General features: G+C 43.6%; 2 protein-coding genes across 15 annotated transcripts in view; both read left to right on the forward strand.

Annotated features, from left to right (window-relative positions):
* MRPS14 (mitochondrial ribosomal protein S14) overlaps nucleotides 1-13178 on the forward strand; it is an 868813-nt gene that overhangs the window by 483667 nt on the left and 371968 nt on the right. Inside the window, exon 1 of one of the 12 annotated variants that reach the window (XM_050767326.1) lies at nucleotides 9974-9983. The exons of the other annotated variants lie outside the window; for them this stretch is intronic. The gene's annotated coding sequence lies outside the window, so the exon portion shown is untranslated. Of the gene's footprint in view, nucleotides 1-9973; nucleotides 9984-13178 lie in introns of those variants that run through there. 12 annotated transcript variants of the gene reach the window in all.
* Nucleotides 1-13178, forward strand: part of TNR (tenascin R) — a 427004-nt gene that overhangs the window by 334946 nt on the left and 78880 nt on the right. For 2 of the 3 annotated variants that reach the window (XM_050766969.1, XM_050766977.1), the window contains 4 exons: nucleotides 439-1000; nucleotides 3549-4025; nucleotides 10067-10330; nucleotides 12974-13089. In XM_050766969.1, coding sequence (XP_050622926.1) covers nucleotides 502-1000; nucleotides 3549-4025; nucleotides 10067-10330; nucleotides 12974-13089 — 1356 coding nt within the window. In that variant the 5' untranslated portion in view covers nucleotides 439-501. Of the gene's footprint in view, nucleotides 1-438; nucleotides 1001-3548; nucleotides 4026-10066; nucleotides 10331-12973; nucleotides 13090-13178 lie in introns of those variants that run through there. The other variant, XM_050766987.1, reaches the window with a different exon arrangement.

A 13178-nucleotide genomic window follows, 5' to 3' on the forward strand; every position in this document is an offset into this window, starting at 1 on the left:
GCTGGCAGAGTCCTTTTGCAATAAATATCTGGGGAAATAGGAGAGGACACCCAAGGCTCCCTGGTCCAATTTCTCACCTGGAAGTGAAAAGAAACTCTGAGTACTCCCCAGAGGAACAGCCCATCCACAGGGCCCCAGCCCCCAGTCCTCATGTTTCCTCCAAGAACCACTTGCCCACCATGGGACCAGACCCGTGTGTTCCAGATAAGCCTTTTGAGAAAACAAAATAGTATGCAGAAGCAGTGTCCATTTTCGGGGGTCCAGTCCTCTAGGGAACAAAGTCCTGGGCCTTTATGACATTGGGCAGCCACGGTCCCTTCCTGATGTCCCCCTTGAAAATCTCTGGCTGCCTATTCCCGAGCTTTGTAGGCTTGTGCAGAGCCATGGTGCTAAGGCATAGGTCTCAGAGGCTGTCTCTTTCCTTGGTTTCCCTTGCAGATTCCCACAACTCCATGCTGTGTGCTGCAGGCTGGTCCTGAACCCAGATCTCTGGCTGAGAGGATGGGGGCAGATGGGGAAACAGTGGTTCTGAAGAACATGCTCATTGGCGTCAACCTGATCCTTCTGGGCTCCATGCTCAAGCCTTCGGAGTGTCAACTGGAGGTCACCACAGAAAGGGTCCAGAGACAGTCAGTGGAGGAGGAAGGAGGCATTGCCAACTACAACACATCTAGCAAAGAACAGCCTGTGGTCTTCAACCACGTGTACAACATTAACGTGCCCCTGGACAGCCTCTGCTCCTCGGGGCTAGAGGCCTCTGCTGAGCAGGATGTGAGCGCAGAAGACGAGACTGTGGCAGAGTACACGGGCCAGACCTCAGACCACGAGAGCCAGGTCACCTTTACACACAGGATCAACCTCCCCAAAAAGGCCTGCCCATGTGCCAGTTCGGCCCAGATGCTGCAGGAGCTGCTGAGCCGGATCGAGATGCTGGAGAGAGAGGTGTCAGTGCTGCGAGACCAGTGCAACGCCAACTGCTGCCAAGAAAGTGCTGCCACAGGTAGAGTCCGGGAGCTTGCAGCATGGTCTCAGTAGGGGAAGGAGAGGGCTGAGCAGAGAGGGAGAGTGAACAAGAAGGACCAATGCACTTCCAGCAGAAACACACTCCCATCAAAACCCCGGCCTCTCTTCACACGGTCAAAGGAGAAAAGTGCCTTAGTCTGTAGCTGCTGGTTAATATGTCTCTAAGATCTAAATGCAGTTCTTCCCCGAGGGATTCAGTCCAGGGATTCTCTACACTGCATAGCCAGTTTGAAATACATTAACCTGATTTTGGGTGGATGAGTCAGGTAATGGTTCATCGGTTCAGCACAGCAACTTCGATGGTGAGCAGGGAATTTGATGTCTGTCTTCATTCATCTTTGGTTTTCACAAGCTGTTGAATTGATATCTATCCATGTTAACCTGAGGGACTAGAGAATGCAGACGCTCTGTTCACTCAATCACAGCCTTTCTCCCATCTGAGTAGATGATAGTCATTAAAGTCTCGGAGGACCTATCCCCATCTTCTCCAGTGAGATGGAAGTTTTAGTCCCTGCCCCCTCAACAAGCACTCAGAAGCGTATGCACACACACACACTCTCTCTCACACACACACATGCATGCACATACGCATGCTCTCACACACAACACACTCACACAGCTTAGTGCACCCTCCAAGAGGCTGAAATCTCAGGGGATTTACTTCTAACATTGCCCACCCCTAATTAGTAACCCTTATGAGTTATTATCTTTACCTCTCTGCAAGACATAATTAAGTCTTCAGAGACAGAATTCCCAAGTTCAGATCCTGACTCTACTGCTTCCTAGCTGATGATCTAAGCAGTTACTTATCTGTGCCTTCCTTTCCTCATCTACAAATGGTGCTAGACTAGAGCAACAAGAAGTTATTAACAATGAAAGCACCTATTCAGATGTCAGCCTGGCTTCTATAAGTACTGTATAAGCAACAGCTGTTATCAGCTGATGCCAGTGAGTGGGAATTGCATGTGTACCCCTTTGGGCACAGCTTTTCTCTCCCAAAAGGTACCTTAGACCCCATGCAATTCAGTTCTTTGATGACAAGAGACATTTGTCTTGAGTTCAAGCACTCTAGGGTCCATGATCTCAAGGCTTTCAAGAGATGAAAGCTGGAGGTGGCAGAGTGAAATTTTAAGAGCCTGGATGGCCCGCAGCTGCAGAGGGGTATCAGACACATTCACCCTGAGACACAGCAAGTCTAGAGGCAGTCACTGAGGACTAAAATATTTCATGGGCTCCTCTCACATCTTTCTCCTCCCCATAACCAACACTGTAGATTAAACAATCTGAAGAACAGAAGAGCAAGTCCAGTTCTACTGTGCTTCAATGACAATGGTCAGGTCAGCTCATCTTTTCAACAGAGCTGAATAGGGGAAAGTCCTAGGTTTCCATGAGCATGGACTCTGCAGCTCAGGAAGCTGGGACTTCTGTAAGTGAACTTTTTGCCAGCCTTCCACCAGGATCCCTGGCAAATGTGGGAAACATCTGCAAGGAAGAGCTAAGTTAAATAATGTCAGTAAATGCCATGGGAGTGGCATGAAGTGGCAGAATTAAATAAGGATGTAACTTACTAGACTTCGTATCCTCAGGGCCAAGTGCAAAGAAGGATGCCAGCAGGTACTCCATTTGTATTTCTTTAATATGTTTACTTGAATCATGCTAGGCAGATAAATTAGCCACTGTCGTTATCCCACAGTAAGGGCTAGGACAGAGACATGCATAGAATCCCAAAGGGGTCACAGCAAACAGTAACTAAATGAGATCGTGGTCCTGGGGAGTCTTTGAAGTAACCCTGGTGCTGCGTTTTGATGAATGAGCAGAGTGAGTCAGATGGCAGGCAGGGAGGGAGCGGGACAGGTTTGTAACATGTAAGACCTTTCTCTGCACAGTGGACTCAGTGCTCAGCCTACACCCCCTTAGGTCCCTCACAATCCCATAGCCAGCACCTGGGCATCCTGGTCAGAGGGCTGTCCTCAGTTTGTTGGAAACTTCTTGGGCTGCCCAAAGAGAGAATGAGGGGCTGGGGGATTCACATGCCCTCAGGGACAGACCTTAACCCACAATGAAATGTGACCTGCACTGCCCAGAGTGCCCTGCAGAACTGAACCCAAGTGACTCTCCTGGGACTTGGCTTGATAATGCACCTGGGCTTGAGCATGTTCCCTTCCTGATTGTCCATTCTTCCCTACCAGTTTTTTCTGGGAACACCTTCCAATAAATCACTTTTACATGGATCTTGATCAAAGACCTACTTCTAAGGAATCCACCCTAAGACACCTTAAAGGTGAGCTTCTGGAGGACAGGGGACAAGATCTCATTCATCTTTGCCCCCAGCCCTGTGCTAGGCATAAACAGCCCATGTTAGGTGAAAATATTAAATTGGATATGTACCAAACTATGTTGAGCTTCACTCTCAGCAACAGAAATCTGGTCAGAGAATGAGTAGAGAGGCCTTTGCCCATCCTTCCCCAGCACCATTGACAGGAGAGGCCACTGCTGCTCTTTGACCTTCTCCTTGACCATTCCAGGACAACTGGACTATATCCCTCACTGCAGTGGCCACGGCAACTTTAGCTTTGAGTCCTGTGGCTGCATCTGCAACGAAGGCTGGTTTGGCAAGAACTGCTCGGAGCCCTACTGCCCGCTGGGTTGCTCCAGCCGGGGGGTGTGTGTGGATGGCCAGTGCATCTGTGACAGCGAGTACAGCGGGGATGACTGTTCCGAACTCCGGTGCCCAACAGACTGCAGTTCCCGGGGGCTCTGCGTGGACGGGGAGTGTGTCTGTGAAGAGCCCTACACTGGCGAGGACTGCAGGGAACTGAGGTGCCCCGGGGACTGTTCGGGGAAGGGGAGATGTGCCAACGGTACCTGTTTATGCGAGGAGGGCTACGTTGGTGAGGACTGCGGCCAGCGGCAGTGTCTGAATGCCTGCAGTGGGCGAGGACAATGTGAGGAGGGGCTCTGCATCTGTGAAGAGGGCTACCAGGGCCCTGACTGCTCAGCAGGTAGGCAGGGGAACTCTCTGGGGTGTTTGGCAAGGGTGGTCCGGCAAACTAGCTGGATGCCTCCAGTTAACTTGGGAGGAAAGATGAGTGAGAAAGTGAAGTTTAGGCAAAATAATTCTCAATTGAGTTGTACTCATTTGCTTTCCAAGAGAGCTGACTTCTTGAGTCAATAACAATTGATGAGGCAGATTAAAGGGGATAAAGAGTGGAAATAGGAAAAGGTCAAGTTCAGGCTGAAAGCTGGATTGTTACCCCTGAGACTAGGAAAAAGGCAGTGGTAGCAATGATGACAACACTTCATTGTCCTTGAGGTGGGGGAGGGTAGAGAGTGAGGTCATGGGACTATCTTAGGCAAGGCCATTCTCTAACTCTGAGGGATCCCAAGCATTCCATCCGCTCAAAACTATCTCCCTCACCAGTTGCCATATTCCAGGAATGCCTTCCACAATGCTACTGCAAAAGATGGTGGTTGGTCTGTGAGGCTCTCTGATTATCTTGGAGCTTACAGATTGCAAGACGTTATTAATTTATGAAATGGTTCTAGTGGGGCAGAGTGTTTTTAGACAAGGACTTAAATCTAAATAGGAATAAAGTACTAAGGACTTTGGGTAACAGCTAACATTCTAACAATTAGTACAGAATATTAAAAGAGTATGACTCACTTTGTTCCAGATGACTATCTAGCAAATTAGAACCAACCCTATGTATAGTCTACACTGTCAAAGCTGATAGAAAGATGATGTCCTACAATGGGGATCTAAACCAACAGAGAGAGAGGAAAAAAAAAAAGGTATCTCATTGGGACTGATTCTCTTTTTGATGCAAATCAGATTATGTTTATTATTTCACTATAGCTCATCCTCTTCAGACTAAATCAGTGACTATTGCGCATACATTTGTTTACGTTCTAAACAGTACAGATTAAGTGATTGGTCCTTTCCATTTAGGGCTCAGAGAGCCCACTAGGATTATTTAAAATAAAAAATAACAACAAGCAAACATTTTAAACCTTCTAATGGAGCAATTTTAGGAATTTTCTGATAAGTCATGTGACATCAGTTTAAGGCGAAAAGCCTGTAAGCCAGGTTCACCAGCTTTCTATAAGCCACAGTTACTCACTCCTACATGGCAGGCAATGTTCCTGCACGTGTAACTTCAAGTTAAATTATTTTCAAAAATCAATGGTAATAATGAAAAGAAAAACAACAATAATGCACTGTGCTTAGGGAAAAAAATTTAATGTTCCTTACTTTTTTCCATATCCAATTATTTCATTTAGCCTCCCAATTTTGTTTACTGAATTGAAATATCTTTCTAAAAATATAGTCACCACACCAATTATCCCAAAGTGAATTTCAAGCAGAAATTAAGCCTTATTGTTTCTGAATCCAAAGTCACTAGGCACCTTCTGGGAAGCCAGGCTGATGCATGGCCCCAGTTCCCATCCAGGGGATCAGGCTCCATGAGGCCCCATCTGGAGGACACCCAGGGTCAGTGTGGGCCATCGCTGTGTTGATGCTATTCTGTAGCACACATGCTTCTTAGTAGACTCAATCTTTGGTGGTCTGGATATACCTGTCATATTCTTGACCCTGCCTTTCTACAGGGATAGGTTCATTTGCAAACAAAATCTTGATCTAATCCAGGACTCACACCGAACCCTCCTGGCTACCCCAGGGAAGACGCAGCAGCTGCTAGCATAGCTACAACTGGGTTGAGTCCAAACTATGAGCACGTTACCTCTGACATGATACCTCTGTGCTGCTTGAGGAACACTTCAATAGGCCCAGATAAATTACTTTACAGGTTCCCAAAACATGTGAAGAAGGACAGTTGCATAATCTCCATCTGTTTCTATAGCAACCCTAGAGCCACCACTCATTTGCAGGAGGTCTGCTCTTAAGGCCTGCTTTTTAATCCAAGTGCTACAGGTCTCTTCCAGAGAAGTATCTAGGTCATTATCTAAAGTGCTACTTTGCTTGCCCTTTGTGAAAAGGCTGTAGGAGAAGGGGCTATTTATCCACTGTTTGACGTTCCTGGCCGGGTGCACACACCACAGCACGATGTTCCCATTGCCCATAGGACTGAGGAGAGGAGAGAGAAGGGTTAGGAAGGTGAAAACACTGAAAGCCTCAAAATATACTTCCTTATAGGGCATTCTTTTCTCTTTGGCAAGGGTGTAGAAAATAGCTGCCCATTGTGTGGATTTCATTCTGAGGCCCCCCAGGTCTGCAGCACTTGAGCACAATTGAACAGTGTTGCCAAAGTCACTACATTTGACTTCTAGCCTTGATCTATCCTCATAGTGTGCCAAGGGACAAAATCTCAAGACTTCCACCTCCATTCTCTGCCCATGTACAGATAACAGAACAAAACATTCATGAATATGAGAACTTAAAACAGGCCTTAGAAAGAAGCTTCTCATTTTACAGATTTAAAAAGCAGCAATCAGTGAGACAGATTTTCCCAGAGCCAGACAGCTAATTAATGGTGGAGTAAGAAAAAGAATCCTGGTCTCCTACCAGCTTCTAGCACTCTTTTATCTTCTCTGGAATGCAAAGTAGAATAGAATTGAAAAGTAAAAATTTTAAAGCCACATAGACAAAGAAGTAGACTTTTGGTATGAAAGCTGAGCTCCATCACATGATAAAGAAAAAAAAATGAGGTGTCAGAGGTAGGGTGGAAAAGAACATTCAACCATTTGTCCACATCTCTCCCCAGTGATAGTGGTTAGTGCGGGGGCTGGCCAGGGAGCTGGCCAAAACTCCCCTGAAGCCAGCAGGATAAAAGAACCATCAGAGCAGGGTCTTGAGACAATCCAGAAAGCTGTTCCCTGGACTTCAGTCAGACCCACGGAGATTCATCAGTGTCAGCCTCTGCTCTGTCAGGACTGCAGCCAGCCCAACCTTTGGCACCCGAAACCACTTGCTCTTTGGAGTAAGACACATCACGGAACTAATTCCAACTGCTCTCACCACATAAGTGCAACATTTATGCAAGATCTAAAAAGGAAACAGCATGGCATCTTTGCAGATAAGCAACCCTCATTCCTCAAGCCACAGTTTATTCCTCTTTAACAGCCTGCTCTTCCTCAAGTTTCAAAGTTGACACCCCAAAGAAAGTAAGACTAAGAATACTTTGCACTCACCATGAATTCATTGAATTAAGGCACGAGGCTCTTTGATTGTTTGTGGTACAGTTCAATATAATTTTCTTTTATAAGGATTACTGACGCCTAGTATACATAGCTGTGTACATAGCTGCTGCTAAGTTGGAGTGCAAGTGGTGGTGGTCTCCTCCATTGAGCCACCATTGTCAAGACCACTTCCACAAGGAATGACACCAGTTACTGCTTTCTCAGTCAGAAGTGTAGTCAGTGTTTACCACCAGGCTCAGGCCTTAAGCTAAGTTGCCAACATTTTTTTTAAAATCCTTCTGCACCTCCTTTTTTGCTTTAAAATCCCAAAATGCTCTTCTTAGATCACCCTCTATTGTCAATATTAGCTTTGAAGAAGGAAGCAAAAAGGAATACACTGATTTGTTCCAAATGCCTGAAGAATTGCTGGTGACTTGAAATTTGAAGTGGTCATTTCTGCCACTCTGACAGAAGTCCTGCATAGGAAACCTGGAGTTAATGTGTTGAATCACAGGAGACAGGCACTAGAGAACCTGTTTAAAAAGAATTTTCTTACCTCTAGGATGAGCACCGGTCTAGAGATCACATCTACTAAGATCGTCTGAATTATTCCTAATATAGTTTACTTTGGGAGGCCATGTATAAATGAAAGGAGGCATCTTGTGCAATCTGTAACCTGCTGCCTAAATTGCAGGGGAAAGAATGAAGACTGTAGATCAGGGTTTGACAGTCAGTTCTGCTATGACACCACTCTGACTTTTGGCACATCCTTAACCTGGGATTCAGCTTCCTCATTGGTAAAGCTGGGATAATTATATCTACGTGAACTACCTCATAGGGTTGCTATTAAATGTTTTTTTTAATTCTAGTTAGATGGTATATCTGAAAATAGTTTATAGACTGTGAAATGCTACACAAATGTAAAGTGGTGTTGTATATTGGCTAAGAAGTTTTACAGTCATTCTACCTGCATTCTAATCCTAGCCTCTATGTTTGCTGACTGTGTGGTCCAGTTTTGTCACCTATAAAATAGTAGTAATAATGATACCTTAATTCCATAGTGTTGGCGAGAGGATGAAATGAAATAATCTACATAAAAGTGGTTAGCATTATATCTGGTGCATAATAAGTGCTCGGTATAATCATGCAAAATCCTGACAGGTTCTAAATATCAATTCTTCTTCTCATGGCCTAGGAGTTGTTCTGTACATGTTATACAGGCTGTCCCAAAGATTTTAGTGAAATTCAAAGCTTTAAAAAGGTCAGAAATATAGGTGATACAGTTTATAAAACATCATTTGAAAGTTTATTTAAATTTCATTTACACTTCTTTAGTTTTATAAATTTTAAACAAAAATTTTTAAAATTTTTGTTTCAGTCAACATTTGCCATCCTCAAGAAGCTCTGCTTTCTAGACTGTTTTATTCAATGAATGGTTTTAGGTAAAAGTAATTGAAGCAAATGTCCAGCAGTGCATATATATGCTGCTGATTCTATCCTGTGAGTCTGGGATCTGTTAAAGGTCTCCTTGTATCTCTGCCTTTGCTGAGGATTTGAGGGTGCATGTGTGAGTACAATGAGACAGCACTCTCCACTCACATGGTCCTGCAAAACACAGCTGGCTTCAGCCTACCTGGTTGTAAAGGGGAAGGGTGAGATTACCCAGGGGAGAAATTCAAAACCTATGACAACGCTTAAACTCATGGAAGCCTCCACTACATATAAATTTATGTTAATAATGACCATTTAAATAAATATTGGCTTGATCTTTGATTTAATCTATGGGCAGGTCTAATTACAGACACACTGGAGTTAGCCTCCTAGTTAGTCTTAAAGGCTTAATTATTTAATGGCCACAACACTGGTGAATCTTCATTTTCCAAGACAATACACAAAAGGCTATTTCTATGTGTTTTAACCTTTGGTGACTCCAAGCAGCATTTGAGAAATCAGAAGAAAGTAAAGCAAAGTCCTCAAGAATGTTTTTTTTTTTTATCATCATCTCCAAGATTGAGGCTAATAAAAATTAGTTTAACACAAGCTAGATTTCTTTCAGAACATAAGTGGTCTTTAAAAGGGAAAATTCTACAATAATGGGCTGTTGAGTGTCTTCATCAGGCCATGGTATCCAGGACTTACTGTTTTGGCTTCTCATAATTTGCAAGATAATCAGGAATGAGTCTTTGTTTCCACTTGCCAAATCAGATATTGGCTCCCAGAGTAATCTGATGACAATAACTTATTAAACCACCAAAAATTTTGGCCAGTGGTGTGCTGTTAAATATCTAACAACCTGGCTCTCTGAAGGAAAAAAATTTAAAAGCCCTGTTGTGTAGCATTTGCCAGTTTCCATGATGTAAATACTCTCTCCATGGCCAATTTCAATTACCAACATGACGTCACTAAACATGGAGCTGGAAACAGATGTGTGGTAGGGTGCATTCATAGAATATTTCCACCAGACAGATAGAGCACACATAAATTATCTTAAAGGTATAGATAATAGTAAAATGTAGTCAAATAATTTGAAAGTGATAAATTTTGAGTATCTATTACCTTTGTTTTTAATATAATTTACTTAAGTATTAGGTTATGAAATTGAATCTTTAGTAATGGCTCTATTCAACGACAGTCTTGAAACGGTCCTGAAAATTTGACAATCAGCCTTTACAAGCCAGTAGGAGCTGGCTCCAGTGCATGTTCATGACCTTATAGACATTGTGGTACTAAGCACCAAAAAGAAAAGAGCCTGTTCACAAAGGAAGTTACAAATCACTTAAAGCCAATTAGCCCAGCAGAACATATAGACGTGGCATGGGGGGTGAGATGTGAGGAAGAAAGTTGAGTCCAGGATGGGGAAGGCAATCCTCTGAGCTCATGCTATCTATGTATTGCCTCCTGGTAGTTGCCCCTCCAGAGGACTTGCGAGTGGCTGGTATCAGCGACAGGTCCATTGAGCTGGAATGGGACGGGCCGATGGCAGTGACGGAATATGTGATCTCTTACCAGCCGACGGCCCTGGGGGGCCTCCAGCTCCAGCAGCGGGTGCCTGGAGATTGGAGTGGTGTCACCATCACGGAGCTGGAGCCAGGTCTCACCTACAACATCAGCGTCTACGCTGTCATTAGCAACATCCTCAGCCTTCCCATCACTGCCAAGGTGGCCACCCGTACGTACCATTTCCCCATCCTGCTTCATTTTCCTTTTCTCCTACATGAGATCATGGGCATTCATGACAGTAGTGTCTTTTCTTAATTCTTCAGGGATGCCTGGAATAGTCATTGCCCTTGAGGGGAAGGGCTAGAGATGTGGCCCATTTAGAAAGGATACATCATTAAAAAGCACTTTCGATTAAAAAGACTTTCTAAATTCAGGCAACTTTCATAAATTATAGAACCAAAAGGACAAAAAGTACTTTAATTATAGAGTACTGACTTGTTATAAGCTAGACTCTGATTAGAAGTCAAGGAAAGTATGAGACATCTACAGACTTTGAATCGGTTAGAGATACAAAACAAGGAGATATGAACTAGTACCTCTAAGAAGTAAGTGTTAAATGGTATGTTCTCGACCGTAAGTGTATAGCAAAGTGAGAAAAAAAATCGTATTTAAAACCACAACTGACAACATCCCCTTCTCCTGATAGAGAGGTGGCATAATTTCCTCCTGGTCTTTTGTTTAGCAAAATATCTTAATAGTTCATTTTATTTATAAAAGTTGAAGCCCTAGAGCATAGTTTAGAAGGATTCACAGAGAAGAGAGAGAGATGGAGACAGAAAACAATCTAAACTGCTCTCCATAAGAAATGAACAGTTTTTTTACACATAATGGGAAACTTTTGTGGGTGTATATCTGTATTTTGTGTATGTTCAAGCATAGAAAAATATAAAAGATTGCATACCAATTATTAACACTGACTACATCAAAGAGTAGAATAAGAAGGAGACAGGAAATTATTATTATATTTTTCTGTATACCCCTCTGAATTCTTAAATTGATACAATAAGCCTGTTTTAGTTCAGAATTTCAAAAGCCAGGCAGAAGAATTTAGACAAGAGAAGTTCTCATCACCCCAAGTATACTGCAAAACCTGCATGCACACAAATGTCTGTGTGCCTTATGTGGAAACTCTTCAGAGAGATCATGAGAAAGGGGCTATATCTGATTAAAATCCGGGACAAGAGAAGAGAACATTCACAGGAGATGAGGTATGAGTGATACAGAGATTTTTAGCAGTAACAAGAAAGTGGAACAAGAAGTGACCATGAAAACATAAGCCCTCTAGAATTCAGACAGCCCTTGGGCCAGTAAATAGGACTTACCACCAGATAAGGGGTAAGAGATTTGAACTCATTTTGTGTAGATAAGATGGTATTTGGGTAGCAAATGCCACGAAAGTTCAGAAAAGGAAAAGGCCAAGGTAGAAAGAGTTAGCCTTGAAATCTTCATGGAAGCTCCAGGACTGAATTGAGCTTTGAAGGATGCAAGGATAGAGACAGGCAGAGGGGAAAGAATTTAAGAAGTCATCTTGTCCCCTTGCTTTTCAAGTGACAGAAATTCTGTTATAATTTTGGACTCTGCTATGAGATGAGGGCTGACTCTGTTAATATGCCTATAATTATCTCTGTTTATATTTGACCTTTTTAAAAAACAATTTCTCTGGTGCCTGAGAACTGGTTTTAAATATCTGCAATGATTGTGCAGAGAGGCAGGTCACCATCTGCCACTTTTCCCACCTTGCTCCGGGATGAGTCACCACCCTAAGTGCCTGGCCTAACTCCCAAGCGTCTACTCTCTGATCCACATGCATGCGCAGTGATGAGGTTTCCATCTCCTGTGGCATTTATTATGCCAATTCAGGGCATTCCCTCAGGCAAGCTCCCAGGTGACAAGGACAAGATCATGTAAACCACCTGACACGCCTTCAAGTGGGTTCACAGTCAGCCCTGCCTTCCAACCAAGAAGCATGAAAATGCTTCCAAACAGGAAGGATGAGAAAATCTGTCCTTTTTCCAACGGGAATAGCCCATGAGAGGTAAAGCTAAAATGGGAGCAGGCTTCCTGGAGAACTGAGAAAAGTCATGCTGTCATATTTCAGGGCTGATAATTGGAACTCCATTAGGACAAGCACACTTCCATCTCACAAAACCTGTGCATGTGTATGTGTCTGTGTGGTTGGGGAAGAAGGGGCGGTGGGAGGAAAAGAGGGAGATACATGAAATGAAAAATTCAGACCATCCTAGACTTACTGATTTGAGCTAAACAAAATACCTCAATGTGCATCAATGATCAAGGAAATCACTCTAGTATTAATTCTGAAATTGGTTTGCTCCACACCTTTAGCTAGCTTTCTCTGTGCCTCTCTTTTCCTGTGTGCAAAATGACAACACTGATAGAAGCCATCATAGTGCCTCCCGAGAGTGCTATAAAGCTTCTAAAGATACTGCTCAAGTCCTCTGAAAAAGGCACTGTATTATATATGAAATGCCAAGATCTACCACATTAGTAAGAAAAGGAAAATGATGTCTGCATTTTAATAGTAACCTGTTAATATAATAAAAAGCATTAAAATTGTTTCTATATATTTTGTTTAAGTTAACTCGTGTATTCCATCAACATCAAGCACTAGGGCCACAATGGGATGGGTAGATCCTGCACCTGGGACTCACTGTGTCTGGAGTAAGACTGGGATTGTCCACCAGACACCACCATGCCCATGGCGTGGAGGAAGTTCACCAAGACAAAGCATCAGGCAATGCTCTCTGTCCCAAGGGTTAGCCATGACATTGTCACCTACATTGCTGTTTTCCAGATCTCTCCACTCCTCAAGGGCTACAATTTAAAACGATCACAGAGACCACCGTGGAGGTGCAGTGGGAGCCCTTCTCATTTTCCTTTGATGGGTGGGAAATCAGCTTCATTCCAAAGGTAACACTCACCTGTTATACTGTCAGACAGACTTATTTGGAGTATTTGTACCTTTAGCTTAGAATCAGGGGCAGCAAGGAAGGCGTTAC

Source organism: Macaca thibetana, chromosome 1 (assembly GCF_024542745.1).
Source record: "Macaca thibetana thibetana isolate TM-01 chromosome 1, ASM2454274v1, whole genome shotgun sequence".
Taxonomy (NCBI): Eukaryota; Metazoa; Chordata; class Mammalia; order Primates; family Cercopithecidae; genus Macaca; species Macaca thibetana.